Raw genomic sequence first — 21,539 nt, 5'->3', positions numbered from 1 at the left:
CTGAGCCCCGCCCACACCCCAAACCACTTGCCCCACCCCATTAATTGTGGTACACGCGCCAACAAGCGGGGGGGGGGGGGGGCGAACTTAGACCCGTTCTGGGTGCCACCAAAAATTACACGCACCCGCCGGCCCTGGGCATGAGGCCAGCAAACCCTTCACTGTAGCCCCGGGCTGCGCTGGCAGGGACGCCGGGGCAGGCGGTTGTGGGACGCTCCTCAAGGGTCGTGTCGGGGGAGCCGGGGAAGGAGGGTCCTGGCCGGGGTTTTCTTTCTCTCGGGGACGGGGGCCTCCTGCTTTCCGTTCTCCTCGGCGGCTGGGGGCGCTCGTGCTGAGGTCCAGGGGGTGTCTCTTTGCGGCGCATCCTTCGCCATGCGCGGACGGGGGGAGGGGCGGTCTCTGCCCTCCGGGTTGCTAGGGGGTTGCTAGGGCGCCATGTTGGGGGATGCTGGTTGCCCCGGAAGTGGTGTTTCCGGCGGGATTTCTCTTCCGGTGCGGCGGGCCAGTGCCGGACCCGGCCAAGTTAGGAGGGAGGCAGGAAATGGCGGCGACGCTGCTGCAGCAGCTGCCGGGCCCCCGAGCTCCACTGTGCCGGGCCCAGGCCGCCTAGAGAGCCGCCGCGCCAGCGCCGGGCCCGGGCCGGACTCCGAGCACTTTACATACATGAGGTGATAGGCAGGGAAGTGTGAAGGGCGCGGAGCGGGGGGACGCCGGGATGGGGGGCGCGGAGCGGGGGGGAGGGGGAGGAGCTGGGATGGGGGGCCGGGAGGCGCGGAGCGGGGGGCGCCGGAATGGGGGGCGGGGAGCTGGGATGGGGGGCCGGGAGGCATGGGGGGTGGGGAGCTGGGATGGGGGGCGGGGAACTGGGATGGGGGCCCTGGGATGGGGGGGAGCGGAGCCGGGATTGGGGGGCCGGGAGGCGCGGAGCCGGGATTGGGGGGCCGGGAGGCGGGGGGTGCCGCGAAGGGAGGCTCGGAGCGGGGGGCGCCGGGATGGGGGCCGGGAGGCGCGGAGCTGGGATGGGGGGCGCCGGGATGGGGGGGAGCGGAGTTGGGATGGGGGGCCGGGAGGCATGGGGGGCGGGGAACTGGGATGGGGGCCCTGGGATGTGGGGGAGCGGAGCCGGGATGGGGGGGCCGGGAGGCGCGGAGCTGGGATGGGGGGGAGCGGAGCCGGGATGGGGGGGAGCGGAGCCGGGATGGGGGGGCCGGGAGGCGCGGAGCTGGGATGGGGGGGAGCGGAGCCGGGATGGGGGGGCCGGGAGGCGCGGAGCTGGGATGGGGGGGAGCGGAGCCGGGATGGGGGGGCCGGGAGGCGCGGAGCTGGGATGGGGGGGAGCGGAGCCGGGATGGGGGGGCCGGGAGGCGCGGAGCTGGGATGGGGGGGAGCGGAGCCGGGATGGGGGGGCCGGGAGGCGCGGAGCCGGGATGGGGGGGAGCGGAGCCGGGATGGGGGGGCCGGGAGGCGCGGAGCCGGGATGGGGGGGAGCGGAGCCGGGATGGGGGGGGCCGGGAGGCGCGGAGCCGGGATGGGGGGGAGCGGAGCCGGGATGGGGGGGGCCGGGAGGCGCGGAGCCGGGATGGGGGGGAGCGGAGCCGGGATGGGGGGGCCGGGAGGCGGGGGGTGCCGCGAAGGGAGGCTCGGAGCGGGGGGCGCCGGGATGGGGGCCGGGAGGCTCGGAGCGGGGGGCGCCGGGATGGGGGCCGGGAGGCGCGGAGCTGGGATGGGGGGCGCCGGGATGGGGGGGAGCGGAGTTTGGATGGGGGGCTGGGAGGGCCGCGAAGGGAGGCTCGGAGCGGGAGGCGCCGGGATGGGGAGGAGCCGGGGGGGAGCGGGGGGCGCTGAGGGAGCCCCATGCCGGGCAGGGACGGGGGCAGGTGGGTGATGCGGCCCTTTGGCCGGGCGGTCCTGGAGGGTGGCTGCCGCCCGGCTCTGCCTCCTGGCCCCGCGAGTCCCGCCCTGGGCTGGGCTGGGCTGCACGGCGGGTGCCCTCGGGCTGCGCTGGTGTTAGTTTCAGGTAACACGTCCCTGCTGCCGCTGGGGCCTGGGTGTAACTTGGTTAAAACCATTCGAGTCTCTGCAGCTAGGGCCTCAGAAGGGCTTCCCGGCCGACCGACATGTGGCTGTGGTGGGGCAGGGGAGCGTTCTTCTTCGCCCCAACTCAGCCGTCCGCCGGTGCCTGGCTCGCCGCCTCCAGAAGCGGTTCTGTGCCTTGGTGATTTATTATCCTCACACGCTAAACAAGTGCTGTGGAAGTTTAAAGAAGAATGGCTCTTGGGTTTCTGTGGGATAAAAGGTTTCAGAGTAACAGCCGTGTTAGTCTGCCTTTGCAAAAAGAAAAGGAGGACTTGTGGCACCTTAGAGACTAACCCATTTATTTGAGCATGAGCTTTCCTGCTCACGAAAGCTCATGCTCAAATAAATGGGTTAGTCTCTAAGGTGCCACAAGTCCTCCTTTTCTTTTTGTGGGATAAAATGCGTCCGATACTCCCCAAGACTGGAGCCGGTCACTGTGTTTGGGGTTTAATCTCCTGCCCAGGGTCTGGTTTTCCACTGTGTTGGAGGTTTGATCTCCTGTGTTCCTAGGTCATTATTGTCTGTCCATAATTCAAAGTCAGGTCTCTGTGTAGCATACTGCTCATACCTTGCCTTCTATTTCTTTTTCAGTTAACAAGGTTAAGCACAGTTTTTCCTCATCCCTTTTTCATGGAAAAGACACTATTTTTGTGGCTTAACAAATGGTTTTAAGGAAGTGTGAGGAAAAATAGATTAATTGGTGTCTGTATGTTTTGCTCCATCCCTGTTCTCCCTTCATCCTGAGATAAAAACCTATGGATATCAGTATTCAGAGATCATTGCTAGCCTCTCCCCCATGAGGAACCAACACATGAGGATCAGTGTGTCTTTCAAACCCATCCCAATTATATTTCTTCTGCTCTTCTGTTGACATGGTAACCAACGTCCCTTTCTGTTACAGAGAATTGGAAGCTAAAGCTACCAAAGAAGTTGAAAGAAAACTAAGCAGGTAAGACATGCGTTTGAATTTACTTCTCTGATTCCAGGACAGGGTGGGCCTAGAGTTTGTGTAGTTATTTTTCTCCTCTTCATGGAAACCTTTATATGGAGCCTTAATTTTATGTTAGTTGCTAGAAAAATTGTTGGATTAAAAGTGTAGCTCTCTAGTAGATAGTGAAACCTTTCCATTGTTTCATCTGAAAATAATGTTTGCAAAGGTAAACTTCAGTGAAGTCTGCTGCTGCAAATGCCTGACTATAATAATTGTATGCAGCATTGTAGCCGTTTTATCTGACGATATTAGAAAAACAAGATGAGTGAGATAATCTTTTATTGGACCAACTTCTGTTGGTGAGAGAGACAAGCTTTCAGCCTTACCCAGAGCTCTTCTGTGTGAATTTGGTCCAGTAAAGATCTATTACATCATCCAAGTTGTGTGTCTGACTATAAACCTGTGACTTTCTAGATAATTAACTATGTAATAATTACATATTGAATCTTATGGTAAAAACCGTATAAATGGAAAATGTCCCATTGCAAAATTTTTTGTACTGCTTCAGATCTCTTGTTTAATATATAGAAATATCAGGGTTGGAAGGGACCTCAGGAGGTCATCTAGTCCAAAGCCCTGCTCAAAGCAGGACCAATCCCCAATTTTTGCCCCAGATCCCTAAATGGCCCCCTCAAGGATTGAACTCACAACCCTGGGTGTAGCAGGACAATGCTCAAACCACTGAGCTATCCCTTCCCCCAGGGGTGCGTGGCAGGGCCTGGGCCAGCCCCCGTGGGGGTGGGGAGGGAGCGTCACCCAGCCCCCAGCTCTGCTCCAGTCCTGCCCTCAGCTGCGTCCCCCAGCTCCAGTGCCCGGCGCCATCCCCAACCTCAGTGTGGCTCTGTTCCTGGCTTGGGGCCGAGGCTAGGGTAAGGCCAGGAGCAGAGCCACACCTGGCCAAAGGCCTGGCTGCCGGCCCCCACCGCAGCCCAGCTGCGGCTCCACTCCTGTTCCTGCCCACCTAGAGTGACCAGACAGCAAGTGTGAAAAATCGGGCCGGGGGCTGGGGGTAATAGACACCTATATAAGAAAATACCCTGAATATCAGGACAGTCCCTATAAAATCAGGACATCTTGTCAGCCTACACCCACCCACAGCTGCAACCCCAGCTTCTGCCCCCTTACCCCTATCCACCCACCAGCCCCTTCCAGATGTGGCCCCATTCCCGGCCCAGCAGGGGTGCGTGGACCAGGGTAAGGGGGCACCCTCCAAAAAGTTTGGATACCACTGGTCTTCACATTCACACCACACAAACCACCTACTCAGTGTGGTTTGCAGAGAAGGAAGCAAAGCATTCAGAAGTAAAACGAAACACCACCATTCTTTATTCTAGACCCAGCCTTCCGCAAGGCATGGAGCAGCCAGCAACCCCAGCTGGTTGGTTCTGGTTTTATGCCTGATCCTATCTTCAATTTCCTGACCCAGAGTGAAAGGCCTAAATGAAAGATACTAACTGGTCATTGCAAATGCAGATGATTGGCCTTAATAAGATGCCGCCTTCCCTTCTCCTTTTTCTGCCACCTGCTCCACCAGGGTTAGCTGCCGGCTCAGTCTCCGTGTCCTTACAGTTGATGTATCTTATGACTGTTAAAACAAACTTTGTATTTGTGAATACTGTAAGCACAATACCCAGATGTACAGATACTCTTTTCTTAACCTACGTATTATATAATTTTAACATTAGCTTTAATTAAAAAAAAAAAATCTTTCTCTTCCACTTTAAGTTGTTGCCACTAGGAGTGAACACGTGAATGCAGGATTTTGTTTTCAATCCTGTCTAGTCAGGTGGTTTTTTGTTGTCAAGGCACTAGCCTTGCCCTTGAATTTTGCATAAAATGCATCTTACTAGGTAACTACTGGTTACTTGTGTTCTTCATATCAAAGAGTGAAGGCATTGAATCTGCCATTAGTGATTTTTGTGTCCTAATGTGTTGGAAGGCCTAAGGAATGGGAATTCCAATGCCAGCTACTTAGTTTATAGAAATATGAAGTATATACAAGTATTATATATTTCACTTTTGTGTTCAAGATGTCATTTCTTACATATGTCTTGTTCTGGCATGATGATATTCTTGAAAATTCTTAGAATGTTCTTTGTACTTTTTTGTCTTCTGCGTTTTTTTTCTTCTTTGTTTTTCCTTTTTCTGTCCCCTGGAGATTCAGGTAGACCCAAAAGAGGCTTTTGCTTGGCAAGGCTGAAAGTTTTAAAATTCAGCCAAAACCTGAGTGCATCTGCTAGAATGAAGTGTTAATTTCGTATGCTTTGTTGTTTAGTGCATGTAGTTCACCTTCAAGTATCAGTTTTCTTTTTATAACATTGTGAAAGCTGAAGAGCTTTCTAATTCCTTAATATACCTCCTCTTTGTAATGTGTGTTCAGGAGCTGGCATTTTGCATTTCTTGTTAAATATTACTGTATTGAGGGAGATGATATAAATTGGAAGCTAAGGTACAGCTTATGTAAAAGCCTTAAGACAAAACTAGCTTTGAATTCTTACACAAGATATTTCAGGGTCATTGTCAAATGGAGCCCACTTGAAGGGAATGATTCTAAAGTTACAGAAATACATAAATTGTGTTTTTTGTCAAGTAAAGTTTAATCCCGCATGATAGCCATAGTGTGAGAGTATAAGATACAATTTTTCGACTACACTGGAACAGCTTTAAGCATTCTAAAGTGGATTTTCAAGTTAGTATTTAAATATCAGTTGTCTTCAGCTGAAGCTTTTAATGTTACTCATCAAATCTGTACTTCAATCATGAAGGGAGTTTCATCACACACACTACATAGCCTGGATACAAATTTAGTATATGACACATTTTAACTTTACTTAGTAGGTCACACAATCACTTCTATGTTTGCTATGCAAGGTTATTTGTCAAGAGGACTATTTCTTAGCAAAACATTCTTGAATTTCACTATGTAAGATTTGAGTGAACACACTATGGTCCAGTCCACATAAGAAAAGGTAGATGCAGCTTCTGGCAAAAATGTGCTTTTGCTGGCATAGCTTATAACAATTCCCCAAACAAACTAAGTTGTATTGCCCTAATGGTGTCAACACTAAGGCTTTTATCAGTATAAAAATGACACACATCACTCCCCTGTCGGGAGAGATAATATTGGCAAAAGATTCTTGTTCAGACCTGGCTTTAATAAAAGATGTTTAATGAATTGACTCCATAGTATGTTTGAGTCCTGTAATTAATTTAAATGGATGCCAAATACAATTACTTAAGAATCACAATGAAGTGTTAAGCTTCAACATGAACTAATAGTAAACAAGTTTTAGTTAATTTATGTCAAATGGCTGTTTTTATATTGCTACTATTTTACTTATTAGATGTATTTTACTACCTTTACTTGATCATTACATAATTCTGGCAAGTCTCACTCTGAGACATGGGGGTCTGGGTACCAGGAAATGTACGATGCTTTTATTGTTTTAGAGTTCATTTTAGATTGTTATGAAACCTGATCTTCTCTCTCCATTTTCTTAGAACTTTGTGGGAGCCTTTGTTTTCAGATTGTTGCTCAGTCCTTTGGCAGTGTTTGAATTAAATTCCCTTATGAGTATTCAAAATTTTTAATTTTCCATCTTCTTCTTTCTTGGGCTTTGGCAAATCACTGAAACATTCAGTCCAGTCTGTTTTTGGCCTACACACAGTAATTTAAGTGATACTAATAAATGAATACTTGAGATATATTTGTTTTAAAAGTGAACATTCTACCTACTGTGGGAGCTTCAGTTGGTAATGAGGTCTCTGATCTCTCACCTCATTTTGAAGGTATTTTTAGTAAGTTTTCGGTACTGGAAAACTTATGTGGCTTATAATGGTTTGTAAGATTGTCACAGGAATTGCTGAAAGTGGCTGTACAAAAAAAGTAGAGGATAAAAAACCTGAATGAAATGAAGAGGAGGAGAGGTGTCGAGGCTAGAATCTATGTAGGTAAGAGACTGGAGTTGCTGCTGCTTGTCTCTTCCTGCACCCTGAAGATACAGGAGGTGGCTAGAAGGATGGATAAGTGAGGTGGTAAAGATTTCATAGTCGGAGCTGGAAGAGGAGTATAGAGTACTCCGTAGAGAGGAATGAAAAGAGGTCCAGAAAGGAAATTTTAATTGTTAGATGTCACTCCCATCTGCTTTAAAAATCTCAACATTTCAATAACTGCTATTCTGTTGTTAACAGTGGTCCACTTTTTAACACAAATTAGGTCATTTCATTTTTTTGGTAAGTAATGCCCATCCCGCAAACACCTCATATTATTGGTTTCAGAGTAGCAGCTGTGTTAGTCTGTATTCGCTAAGGCGTACTAGTCTCTAAGGTGCCACAAGTACTCCTTTTCTTTTTACCTCATATTATTGTGGTGTTTGTCCCTATTGGCAAAGCCTCTCTAAGTTTAAAAGCCAGCTGTTTAAAAAATTCTTATGTAAAAGTTTCTTATTGGCTGGAATCAAGTTAAAATACCAAACCTACATTTTTGGAATGGAATGTTCCGAATGGAAGCCTGCATTCTCCATTTCAGGATTTGCTCCCTTATGCTATATCTGACTGTCCTCCACGTTCCCCATTAAGACACATTTCTTCCTTGAAGTCTGTGAACTTTAGTCCTCCATTTTAAAGACAGAGTATCTGTTTTAAAACATGGAGCTAATTAGAAGTTTGGTGCCTCTCAACCGCAGGTGCATTTGTTTGTTACTTAGTCTCCATTCTTTTTGATGTTTTGTCTGTGCAGGCCCCCATCCGGCAAGCACTTATGCACATGCTTAACTTTAAGCACATGAGCAGTCATGTTGAAGTCAGTGACGCTGTCTTTGGCAAAAATGATGTGTTTTTTCAGTCATGTTAGTTTAACATGATAGGAAAGTCCTCTTAACGCTGGCAGGCTAATACAAGGATAGAAGATATTGTGTTTTAACAAGCATTAAGAGAGCTTTCCAGCCATTTGGCCGAGCTTGTAAAGGCATTATGTTCAGATTGATGGCATTTCTCTGATCTGTAATGTGATAACTTTTGAAAGCTGCATCTGATCAATTCCAAAATTTCAGGGAATGGTCTTGACATCAATGGCTAGAACCCTATTAATTTAGGAGGAAATGAGGAACACATGGAGCACTTGCCTTCGGTTTAGCACTTCTGCAGCTTCAAGCACCTCTGCAATTGTCTATAGATCAAACAACTGGTTGATGGCACCCATTAACGTATTCCAGCAGAATATTCCATCTCATACCTGCCCATCCTGACAATTTAACATGCTGACTGATTTACCTCTCAGACAGATGATGGTGGGTGGAGAATAGGGAGCTGCACACAGTCAGGAATGGGGGTGCGCAGAGCCACTGCTATGGGGAGAAAATGGGGGACCCTGTCATGGGAGGATGTGGAAATGGAGGATCACACAGAACCCCTGGCAGGGAGACACTGGAGAGAGTTGCAAGGAGCCCCAGAAATAGAGGTGGATGAGAAGGTGGCATGCAGGGAGTTTGTGGGGTGGAATGGAGGAATTCAAGGAGCCTCTGGCATGTGTGATAACGAGGCTCACAGAGCTACAAAGTGTGTGAGCCAGCTCTTGGGCATTGATATTGCTTTACAGGCAGGATAACGGTATATTTTTGCTGATGCTAATTTATTGAAACTTACTGCATCCTGCTGGTCCAGCCTGAATGATAACCGTGACTCAGGGAATCAAAATTTGGACTGTCGTAGGTAGCCTTTTTTTAATATAGAGATAAGATCTCTATTTACAGTCTGCACAACCTCTTCAAAATGTTTAGTCTTGGGATTAAATGCCATACATTAGCATTCCATCATATAAGCTGTAGTTCATGTTTTGAATTACTCTGATTAGCATATCAATTTGCTACACATTTTATTGTTTTGTATGGGGTTATTAAACTTCACCCATTATTCAATATGTTCAACACTGTCTGATATATTGTTGAACAGGTAATGTGCAACGGAACATTTTGCAACATCTGTGTGTTGTTAATTGGAAGACTACGACCCTAAAATCTAGAATGGAGGAGTTTAATCTTTGTAAAATCAGAAACTGTTAAGGAGTGAGCGCTTATGTAAATAAATGGTTCATATGAAATCAATAGGGTGGTGGACACTATATGTCAGATATTCAAGATACCTTACAATTCTTCTAATTTAGGAAATCACCATGGATTCTAATGGGAAGTGATGTTTTATTTCCCAAGTCATCTTGTGGAACTGAGAATGCGGGTTAAATGGCTTGAAATAAATCGGCAGCATTTTTAACTAGAAACAAGAATTTTATTCTTGGAAACAAAAACAAACTAAAAAGCAAAATTACAGCAGGTAATTCACAAAGCATTCGTCCCTCTATCTGTATTTCCATTCCAAAGATTGCAGTTGGAACAACTTCTGGTCTATACTAGTTGCAACCATATCCTGGTTCTGGGACAGTGGGTGTTTTTTATCCAAATCAGCTATCCCATCAGACTTGGTCCAAAGGCATTATGCTAAATCCCTACTCTGAGCCTTAAGGTATGTCTACAAAGCAATATAAAAACCTGCAGTAGTGAGTCTCAGAGCCCAGGTCAGCTGACTCAGGCTCAGAGGACTCAGGCTGCGGGATTGAAAATAGCAGTGTAGACGTTCTGGCTCGGGCTAGAACCCAGACTCTGAAACCGCATGATTGGGGAGGTCTCAGAGCCTGGGCTCTAGCCCAAGACAGGATATCTACACTGCTCTTTTTAGGCCTGTAGCCCAAGCCCTCTGATACAGAGTCAATTGACTCAAGCTCTGAGACTCGTCACCACATGTCTTTTATTGCAGTATCATCATACTTTTAGACTCTAGCAAATAAGAGCAACCAACCATGGTTTTCTCATCCACTCTAGAGAAAATAAATGAAAGAGGGAGGCTGACCAAAAAAAGGAAAGACATTGGCAATGAGGTGAATGGTTAGCTATTTCTGTTAATTAAAAAAAGTCCTCATAATACCCTGGCTTCCATTTGGCAGCTTGAGAAGGATGTGATGGAGTAAAGGGAACCTCCCACTTGCCCTGTTCCAGGAGCTTCGCTTTTACTACCCTCACAGGCAAAATGATTAACATGGCTACAATGAGCATAGTTGTTCTCAGGCCACAAGTAAATGTCTAAATGTCCCTGGAAAGTAACTTTTTTTCTTGTACTGTTACTAAACTAGGGAAGGAATAATGTATCCCTTCACATGGACAGGAGATGCAGTACTTTCTTTTTTGGCACTGCTGCAGTAAAATTGCAGTATTCCACAGAGAAAGGATGGTTTGATGGTTAAGGCACTGGACTGCGATTCACGAGAGTTGGGTTCAGTTCCTGGATCTCCTACAGATTTTCTGTCTGACCATGGACTAGTGAATTAATCTCTCGGTGCCTCAGTTCTTTGTCTGTTAAATGGGAGTATCAGTCCCTTATTCACACAAGGAGTCTGTCTTGTCTATTTGGATTGTAAACTCTTTAAGGCAGGGACAGTCTGTTATGTATTTTGTAGAGCTGCTAACACAATGGGGTACCAGGTGCTGTTGTAAGACTAATATTCCAGAACTCTGGCGCACGCATGCCGATGTTGTTAATGTTTAAGGAGCACGTAGGCAAATTCTGCATCTGAGAAATGGGAAAGAACAATGTTTGGTAAATGGACAGCTTTTGTAGAGAAAATAATTAAATTTTCAAGTTTCTGAGGAGTTATTTCTCAGTATTGAGAATTTAAAGCAAAATAAATCAAAAACTAAGTAGCTGATCTTTATTTACAGGATTCTTAACATCTGCATTGAAATATTTATAGGTTTCATGATTAGCTATAGTTGCTGTCTTACAACTAACTTTCTTACCAAACCTTTGACTTTATTTACATATATATATGCAAAGATTGTCACTTATTTACAGTATCTTATGAGTGTTTTAACTCTTCACCTGATATGCAAAATTGCAGTTCTTTGAATTGTCAAAGAATCTTTCAATTTAGGACCATAGCTTTGGTTTGTTTGTTTTTGGGTTTTTTTTATTGGTTTTTGTTTTGTTAAATCTAGTGTGACTTTGTGTGCCATGTGGTTCTTTGGGGTTTTTGATCGGGGTGTTTTTCTTTTGTGGGTGTTGAAGTAAGCTGTTCTTAAGCAAAATAAGTGCATGTTATGTGTAAGTTTCTTTTAGTTATGAACACATTTTACGTGCTGTAGGAAAAATGATCACTTTTGAGCAGAGTGATGAAGAGTGGCATTTTTGTTGCTGAAAGATAAAATTACACTGTATTTCAGAAGTTTAAAATGGAATAACCCTCCCATAAACATTGAAACGCTAGATCAGAATGTGTAAATATAGGAGAAATATCCAGAATATAAGGTCTAAATAATGTGAGTGATTAGACATCAAAAATTCCAAATTTATGGTTGGATATAGGTTTTATGTATATGCTAAATGTCCGTTACACAAACGATTTCCCTTTAACAGTAAAGGGTCTTGGAATTTAGATCCACTTAAAGTGCGGTCAGCTTACAAATAGTACTTATGCCTGAAAATGTCACATCTACTGTCATGAGTTGCACCTCAGATTATTATAACTGAAAAGATTAAAGAGGGAAAAGTTCTTTTCAGTTTGCTTTGTAACTTGTCACAAGAAACCTGAGAGTAGATTTGAAAGCACTTATGTATAGTCACTTTCACTGTTTCCCCTTTTGTTTATAGATATTTCACACAATAACGGGGTGGGGAAGAGAGAGCCACAGTTTCAGAAATGTGATTGCACAGTCCAAAAAAGTGTCTGGGGACTCAGCTGGCCAGTGTAGTTCTTCATTTTCATTTTTTCTTTAAATTACCGTAATTAGATTTCAAGTTGACAGCATTATTGTTTCATATGAAAATATCACACCTCCTGAGTGTCCAATTGTGTGAGAGGAACAGTATTCTGAACGGTCTGACAGAACTGCAGATCATTGCGAAAAGGTGTCCATAACCTATGAATAGGATAGTATTAATGGCACTTGCTGGCATGTTTTGAACCCAAAATATAGCAATGCCCTTGGTGTCTGGTCACAGTCTAGAATGAGCTGTTAGTTCAGCAGGTGGTGTTAGCTCCCAATTATCAAATATATCACTTCTGTAGAACTACACAGGTTTTCCATAGAGATGTAATTAGACTGGCTTGTAGAATAGGCCCTTACAATTTTACCTTGCTTCATATTTTTAAACTACTGGACAAAATATTAATGATGTTAGGTAAATGATCAATATTGGTAACATTATGCTCAACTAATTTAATATTGGCTATTTTGGCAAAAAGGCAAATTATTTTGTAAACTAGAAAACCATCTACAGAAAGAAGCTAGGAAAGCACAAAACAATGTGCAGCTTAAACTGAAAATTCATACAGTAGAATCTTCGAGTTACAGACACCTTGGGAAAGGAGGTTGTCCGTACCTCTGAACAAGAGGTTATGGACTTCAGCCACCAGGACAAGGGGTTGGGGCTGCAGCCTCAGAATGGGGGGATAAGTATGGGGTGGGGGGGAGTTGGGGCATCTGACCCTTGGGGCGCCAGGTGAGGGGCTCGGGGCTTCTGCCCTGCGGGAGCTACGGGGCTCAGGGCTTTAGGCCTGGGGGAAGCACTTGGGCTCGGGGCTTCAGCTCCGTTCCCAGTTTCGGGTGGGGGCGCCAGGGCTTAGAGCTTTAACTACAGGGGGAGCGCTGGGGCTGAAACCGGTGCTCCCCTTGTAGCTCAAGCCCCAGTGCCTCCCACAGGGCTGAAGTTGACAGTGGAGTCGCGGGGCTGAAGCACAGAGCCTCGGCACCCCCAGCAGGGCTGAAGCTCCAAGCCCCAGCGTTCTCCCCGGTCTAAAGCCCTGAGCCCCAGTGTTCCCAAGGGTCAGAAGCCTCAAGGCTCTTCTCCACCCCTCCCCACCTGTCCAGAGCACTAATCATCACCCCCCGCCCCCGCAGCTGCAGCCCCAGCCCTCCATGGCTGAAGCCCTGAACTGCTGCTCCCCTGTGCAGGGCTGAAGCCCTGAGCCTCCAGCTCTTCTTCCTTCCACCCCGCACTCCCCATCCCTGGGCCCTGGTGCTCCCGAGAGTCAGGAATCCCCCCACCCACCCCATCTGCTGCGGCTGTAGCCCCGAGGCAGTACAATATCTGCTGTACTGGTGGGGGGGGGAGTGTCTTTTTTCCCCCCTGCTCTGCTGCCTGATTGATTATTTCCAGTTCCATGGGGTGTCCGGTTGACCAATAAATTAATTCTAGTGTTCGTATCTTTGAGGTTCTACTGCACTGCATGTTAGGTTATGCTTCAGAATAAGCGTTTTAGTAGCAGTATATCCAGTGCCTTATGTACTGACATGTGTAGACTGTCAGGGTATTGGAGTGATAAATATCGTTTTACCCTAGGAAGTCTAGTTAATACAAGGCTAGTTGAGTGGCTGGTAGCTAGTTGTTATCTCTTCTTCTCTCATTCCCAATCCCAAAATTTCCCCTCAGTTAGAACTAGTGGGGCAGTTTTACATTTAATATATGTTTGCCTGCAGAAGGACATAACAATGAGAACACAATAGTCAGAGGTATAGGTTTATAGCACTTTGAAGTAGTTCACAATGAACCTAATAAAACATTTTGGTAGAATTCCATCACAGGTAGAAGACTTCTAAAAACATCTGTTGGTGATGTGTTAGCAAATAATCTTTTAAAATGAACTAGCACCACCTTGTGGGATTGATGTGACTTTAATTTAGACTTGGCAGTACTCTTTCTACAGTCATCTGCTTCACTTGCAAGCTCCTAATTTGAACATTGAGGTAATGCTAACATCGTCAAGGTATACATGTATGGTTAAAATTTCATCTGAAAAACAATGTATTTTTTTCTGTTTGGCATAACCCTTTAGAAGCTTGAAACTGAACTTTTTTTAATGCATTTGTCTATCACACATACACAGTAATTTGTTAGAAGAGTGATGGGTAACTAATGCTATTAGTAAAATGACTCATTTTGTTCTGAAAAGGGAAAAAATCTCAAACTGAAGGAGATAAGGACAAATTTTGGCTCACCAGCCAGCCTTCATAGTATCCTTTTAAAAATAATCTCTTAAGTGAGTTCACGTGTATTAATGTATTGCCCATTGGAATAGTGACCGTTGGACCCTAGAAAGCCGCTAGTTCTCACATCAGTACTAAAATCAGCAGGGTAGAAGAACTGTGTTTGTTTTTTTTCAGTATTTCACTGCAAATTAAATATACGCACACAACCTATTAGTGCAATTGTATGGCTAAGATTTTAATGATACAAAATTCAGAGGTAAGTTTCACCGATAACTATTAATACCTGACTGCATGATTAAAAATTCAAGCTTTGTATTGCATCTTTGTATTGCAAGATTTGTATTTGTATATCCTTTTTAAATAACAGCACTTAGAGCATCACAAATATTAACTAGTGAATCCTCATTACATCTCTGAGGATCATAGGTAAATATTCTTGTTTTACAGATGGGAAAACTAGAATACAGAAGCTAAAGAGACACTGTCAAGTTAATTTAGCCCCAAAGTTTTTACAGAATCTAACTTGATCTTTGTGGACCCCAGATTGACTATATTTTCATGGCTTAAAATATTTTTTTTTAAAAATCAAATGTTGATCAGATATAAACACTCTCCTGAATGTTTGTAACCCAGAAGTTACCGCATTACGGTGAGCCAGAATATGAATGTGATTAAACAAAAACTAAAACGGACTCATCTGTTTTCATTGTCCATACTGAGCCATTCTTTTTAGGTGACAGATCTGAGGAATTGCCCCAGATTGAGGTGTCAGTAGAGGAGGTTTGGGAATAAGTTGAAAAATTAAACAGTAATAAGTAACCAGAAAAATATGGTATTCACCCAAGAGTTCTGAAGCAACTCGAATATGGAATAGTAGAACTACTAACTATGGTATGTAACCTATTGCTTAAATCAGCCTCTGTACCAGATGACTGAAGGATAGCTAATGTAATGCCATTTTTTAAAATTTTATTTTATTTTATTTTTTTTAAGGCTCCAGAGGCAATCCTGCCAGTTAGAGGCTGGTAAGCCTAACTCGACTACTAGGCAGATTGGTTGGAACTATAGTAAAGAACAGAATTGTCAGACACACAGATGGACATGATTTGTTGGGGAAGAGTCAACACAGCTTTTGTAAAGGGACATCTTTCCTCACCCATCTATTAGAATTCTTTGAGGGAGTCAGGAAGCCTCGGGCAAGGGTGATCTAGCGGATATAGTGTACTTGGACTTTCAGAAAGCCTTTGGAAAGTTCCATCACCAAAAACTCTTAAGCAGAGTAAGCAGTCATGGGATAAGAAGGAAGATCCTCTCTTAGATCAGTAACTGGTTAAAAGATAGGAAGCAAAGGGTAGGAATAAGTGGTCAGTTTTCAGAATGGAGAAAGGTAAATAGTGGTGTCTCCCAAGGATCTGTACTAGTATCATTGCTGTTCAACATATTCATAAATGATCTGGAAAAAGGGGTAAACGGGTTGCAAAATTTGCAGATGATACAAAATTACTCAAGATAGTTAAGTTCAAAGCTGACTGTGAGGAGTTACAAAGGATCTCACAAAACTGGGTGACTGGGCAACAAAATGGTAGATGAAATTCAGTGTTGATCAATTCAAAATAATGCTTTACTGGAAAACATAATCCCAACTATACCTACAAAATGATGAGTTCTAAATTAGCTGTTGCCACTCAAGAAAGAGATCTTGGCGTCATCGTGGATAGTTCTCTGAAAACATCCACTCAATGGGCAGTGGCAATCATAAAAGTAACTGTGTTAAGGACCATTAGGAAAGGGGTAGATATTAAGACAGAAAATATCATTGTGCCACTAGATAAATCCATAGTATGTCCAAACCTTGATAATGCACGTAGTTCTAGTCATCCCAGCTCAGAAAAAGATGTATTAGAATTCAAAAATGTACTAAGAAAGTTAACGAAAATGAAGAGGTATATAGAATAGCTTCCGTGTGAGGAGAGGTTTAAAAGATTCAGCTTAGAAAAAAGATGACTGAGAGGAGAGATGATAGAGGTCTGTAAAATCATGAATAATGTGGGGAGAAAGTGAATAGGGAAGTGTTATTTACTCCTTCACATGACACAAGAACCAGGGGTCACCCAATGAAAATAATAGGCAGCAGGTTTAAAACAAATGTAAGGAAGTACTTCTTCGCACAGTGCACCGTCAACCTCTGGAACTTGTTGGGATGTTGTGAAGGCCTAAAGCAGGGGTCGGCAACCTATGGCACGCGTGCCAAAGACTGCACACGAGCCAATTTTAATGGCACGCTACTGCCTGCCGAGTCCCAGCCACCAGCCCCACTCAGCCCACTGCCGAACCCAGGCCGGGACCCTGGCAGGCAGCAGCATGCCATTAAAAATCCTGCCCGCCCCAGCCCGCTCTTCTCTGCTTCCCCGGGGCAGTGTGAAGAAGCTTGGTCCCGCCGGCGGCTGCTGCAGGGCAGTCAAGCTCCCCCCCGTCTCTTCCCCCAGCGTGCAGGGTCCTGCCCCTCCTCCTCTCCCTCCCTGCCGCCTATCAGCTGATGGTGCTCGCTGCTCCAGGGAGGAGGTGGAGAAGAGGTGGGGATGGGGACGGGGGGTGGAATCACGGCATATCCCCTCCAGCCCCCTGCCATGAGCCGCTCAGGGCAGGGGGCTGGGAGCACCCCTAAGACCCCAGCCCACACCCCCAGCCCTCTGCCCTGACCCCTGCACCCCCTCATACACCCTCCCAGCTCTCTGCCCTGACCCCTGCTCCCCCCCACACACCCTCCCAGCTCTCTGCCCTGACCCCTGCTCCCCCCCACGACCCCGGCCCTGACTCCAGCACCCTCCACACACATACCCAGCCCCGCCACAGCTCTTGCCCTGACTCCTGCACCCCCTCACACTCCCGCAGCCCTCAGCCCTGACTGCTGCACGCTCCTCACGCACCCCCAGCCCTGACTACTGCATCCCCACACACATACCCAGCCCCCCACACCCCATGTCCTAACTCTTGCACCCCCTACATTCCCACTCCCATCCCTCGCACCAAATGGAAGCTGCCCAGGTAAACACTCCACTTCCAAACCTCCAGCCGCAACCCTGAGCCTCCTCCCCCCCCCCAATTCTAGCTCCTGGCCAGACCCTGCACCCCAGCCCTGTGCTTAGTGCACTCCCACCCTCAGCTCAGTGCAGAGAGAGAGGAAGAGAAAAGGCTAGAACCAGGGAGAAGGTAGGTACCCACTCTATGTGGGCAGGGCCGGGATCCCAGACCAGCAGTGGGCTAAGCGGGGCTGGCAGCTGGGACCCTGGCTGGCAGGAGCCAGCGGACAGAATCCCAGACCGGCAGTAGGCTGAGTGGCAGCGGGCTGAGCCACTCAGCCCACTGCCGGTCTGGGGTCACTGCCGCCGCCCCCCGCTCAGCCTCCTGCTGGTCTGGGATTCTGGCTGCTGCCCCTTGCCCGCCAGGATCCCGCTCAGCCTGCTGCCGGCCTAGGTGAACGGAACCCCAGGCTGGCAGCGGGCTGAGCGGGCCGGCAGTGTAAGATCAGCATTTTAATTTAATTTTAAATGAAGCTTCTTAAACATTTTGAAAACCTTGTTTACTTTACATACCACAATAGTTTAGTTGTATAATAACTTATAGAGAGAGACCTTCTAAAAAACATTAAAATGTATTACTGGCACGCGAAACCTTAAATTAAAGTGAATAAATGAAGAGTCAGCCCACCACTTCTGAAAGGTTGCTGACCCCTGGCCTAAAATATAATTGGGTTCAGAATAGAATTAGGTAAATTTATGGAGGACAGGTCAGTCAATGGCCATTAGCTAACTGAGATGGTTAAGGATGCAACCCCATCCTCTGAGAGTGTCACTCAGGTGTGCCTAAGTCTCTGACAGAAACTGGGACCGAGCGACAGTCCGGGTTACCTAATTCCATCTGAAGCATCTAGCTCCAGCCACTGTTGGAAAACCGAATATTGGGCTGGATGGATCATTGGTTGACCCACTGTGGCCGTTCTTACATTCTTAATGTAGGGGAAAAAATTAAAGAACATTAATTGTGAGAACCAGGGATTTCAAAACTAGTCAAAAGTTATGCCACACTTGTTTTCAGAACATGGTTTTTAACTTGATATTCTTTTTCGTTACTTACCAAAGATAATACAATGAGTAAATGGCACAACTTTTGACTAGATTTGAAATCTCTGAATCTCACCTGTGAGTTTAGTCCCATAAACCACTCTTTCTCTCACCAAGGAACACCTCTTTCTCAGGCATGATTACACTAAAAATTTAGATCGACATCACTGTGTCACTCAGGGTTGTAAACGCCATAGTTAAACAGACCTAACCCTGGTGTAGATGTGGCTAGATCAATGTGGCTAGTTACCGCTGCTTGGGAATTACCTACATCGACAGAAAAACCCCTTCTGTCAATGTCAGAAGCATCTACTCTACGGCGCTAGAGCAGCATAGCTGCTACCCTGCCTCTGTGCTGCTGTATCACCCATAGTGTAGACACTGCCTTGGGGGGGGGAGGACGGCTTGGTTGGTGCTTCGAAAATGGCTTGATCTATACCTAAACCTGAGGTTGACTTAGCTAAGTCATGGAGGGGCGTAAAAAATTCACGCCCTGAGAGTCAAAGTTCAGCTGACCTAACCCCTGTATAGAATTCTTCTGTTGACCTAGCAACCATCAGTCGAGGGGGTGTTTTCACTAAAGTGATGGGGAAAACTTTCTGTCACAGGAGCAAGTGTCTACGGTACAGAGCACAGCTGCAGCGCATAGTTGTGCTGCTGTAGTGTCTGTATCCTAGACATAGCCTAGGTTGACCAAAGAGCCAATAATTCTGAATTCTTGTTTGTATTTTCTTTTACTTGTATGAACCAGATTTATGTTGAGTGAGGTATAATTACTGAGGCTTCAAAAATCTGATTATCCATTTTGGAATTAAATTAACTGCCACGCTTATCTGGCACTCCGTGTACTCCTAATTATATAGATAGTAGCAGCTTCCTTTTTCTCCTCAAACAGAGTATAGTCATCAAATTTAAAGGTCCCTCCTGAAAGGAAAATCCATTTACATTTGCTCTGTTGTCTTTTAAGATAAGTTATTTAAATGGAAGGCCTCTGCTTCAGTCTGAAATTTGAATGTGGTATAGTCTGGGTATTTCATGTTCAGTTGGTCTAAATTGAAAAATAAGGTTTGCATTTCAATTAAGACCATTAACTTTGAACATATTAATCAAATTATGTTGTAGGAAAAGGAAATTACCCACACATACATGCATTTTAGTGACTTGTGAATGTGTGGTGGTGAAAATAATAGAATTCTTCTTGTATATTTCTCATAAGAACAGCCATACTGGGTCAGACCAAAGGTCTATCTAACCCAGTATCCTGTCTTCCGACAGTGGTCAATGCCAGGTGCCCCAGAGGGAATGAACAAACAGGTAATCATCAAGTGATCCATTCCCTGTTGCCCATTCCCAGCTTCTGGCAAACAGAGGCTAGGGACACTATCCCTGCCCAGCCTGGCTAATAGCCATTGAGGGACCAATCCTCTATGAATTTATCTAGCTCTTTTTTGAACCCTGTTATAGTCTTGTCCTTCACAGCATCCTCTGGCAAGGAGTTCCACAGGTTGACCGTGCGTTGCGTGAGCATATGAACCAGAATTAAATATATTGAGTTCCTAATTTTTGTATGCCTTAGCTGGGAGATCCAAGAATACACCTATGATGCTTCTCTGAGTACCTCTGCCATATTAAGTCAGTGGGAGAAATGTGATCAGTGAAAGAAACTAGTTCGCTTCTTAGCTTTACATCCTGCTGTTAAAATTACTTTCTGTGGCATTTCTTGTACAGTAGAAAGTAACGAAACTAAAGATGACACTTTGCACACACAAATAAATAAATGCTAAGTGTTATTCAGACATTACCAACTATTAATATCTGAAGTCATGGGGTGGGAAATAGTTGTGATAACACTTTCACTTCTTGTGGAGCAGTGTTAAAAATAGTTTGCCATTTATTTTAATGTTGTTGTGTTCTGATATATAAGTGTTATACTTCTTCTGTTGATAGAGGCACACATTTTAAATGTTGTACATTGCTAGAGAAGTGACATGAGGGCCAAACAGGATCTCACATGTTGCTGGAAACATTTGTGCTGGAAATGGCCCACCTTGATTATCATGCACATTGTAAGGAGAGTGGTCACTTTAGATAAGCTATTACCAGCAGGAGAGTGGGTTTGTGTGTGTGGTGGTGGGGTGTGTGTGTGTGAGAAAACCTGGATTTGTGCTGGAAATGGCCCAACTTGATTATCATACACATTGTAAGGAGAGTGATCACTTTAGATAATTTATTACCAGCAGGAGAGTGGGGTGGGGGAAGGTATTTTTTTATGCTTTGTGTGTATAAAAAGTCTTCTACGCTTTCCACAGTATGCATCCGATGAAGTGAGCTGTAGCTCATGAAAGCTTATGCTCAAATAAATTGGTTAGTCTCTAAGGTGCCACAAGTACTCCTTTTCTTTTTGCGAATACAGACTAACACGGCTGTTACTCTGAAACCTCATGTTACTGTATTTTTCTCAGGTTTTGGCTTCCAGAATCAATTCCTTTAAATAGATGAAAATGGAGTTGTGTAAGTTTTGATGTTTTAGGAATTTTAGGATTGGTGTGTAGAAACTGAGTCTGTGGCAAAACATTCTTACTATATTGCTTAGTATATATATGAATTAGTCATCAGTATTCAAGATGAGCTTCAGAGTTGCAGAGTAAAATAGTAATGTTATTTAATGTAAAAGTACAGCAGGTTTGGAGCCAGGTTGACTAATCTAATTTAATTCACCTTTGTTGTACCCACTTTCACACTAGGAATATTTTTGCTTTGAACACAGTATTCAGGATGAAGCTTACTCTTTAAAATGCATATGCATTTTACTCTGTATTGCTTTCCAAAAACCTGAATGACTCTTTCAAATCAGTGATCTCTGCAGTTGGTACAGAATTAAAAAATTCTGGTACAAAACCCTGAGTTATTTGGCGATTTCCTTAACACTTTCTTGGGATAAACTTGCCAAGTTAATACAAATATTGTAAATATAATATGCTGCAGGAACAGACAGGCACATCAAATAGGCATCATGCAGTGTTGGCAGGTTAATTACATAATGCTGCTTATTATACTCAAGAGAGAGCTTACAGAAGTAGTATCTTTCTGAATTAACAATTAATGAATTTTAATTTTCTTCTACAAAATAAAATAAAATGTAAATGTATTTCATATCCTGGAAAAATTAAAAGCTACTGATACTATCTAGAAGTTAGTTTTCTTAGAATAGACTGACTTCTGACCTGTGTGCTTTCTCCATTAGCTGCCATAGCAACTAGTCTGTGCTGAAAAATAAATACACTGAACCAAGTCCAACTGAAGATCAGGGCAAGAGCT

At 45.1% G+C, this 21,539-nt stretch overlaps 1 protein-coding gene across 3 annotated transcripts in view; it reads left to right on the top strand.

The window, feature by feature from the left end:
- The first annotated feature begins 480 nt into the window (after positions 1-480).
- Positions 481-21,539, top strand: part of TNRC6A (trinucleotide repeat containing adaptor 6A) — a 79,862-nt gene continuing 58,803 nt past the window's right edge. For all 3 annotated transcript variants that reach the window (XM_078854505.1, XM_078854504.1, XM_078854501.1), the window contains exons 1-2: positions 481-668; positions 2,978-3,025. In XM_078854505.1, coding sequence (XP_078710631.1) covers positions 664-668; positions 2,978-3,025 — 53 coding nt within the window. In that variant the 5' untranslated portion in view covers positions 481-663. The remainder of the gene's footprint in view (positions 669-2,977; positions 3,026-21,539) is intronic.

The sequence above is a fragment of the Lepidochelys kempii genome, chromosome 10 (genome assembly GCF_965140285.1).
Source record: "Lepidochelys kempii isolate rLepKem1 chromosome 10, rLepKem1.hap1, whole genome shotgun sequence".
Lineage (NCBI taxonomy): Eukaryota > Metazoa > Chordata > Testudines > Cheloniidae > Lepidochelys > Lepidochelys kempii.
This window is presented reverse-complemented; position numbering and strand designations above follow the sequence as displayed.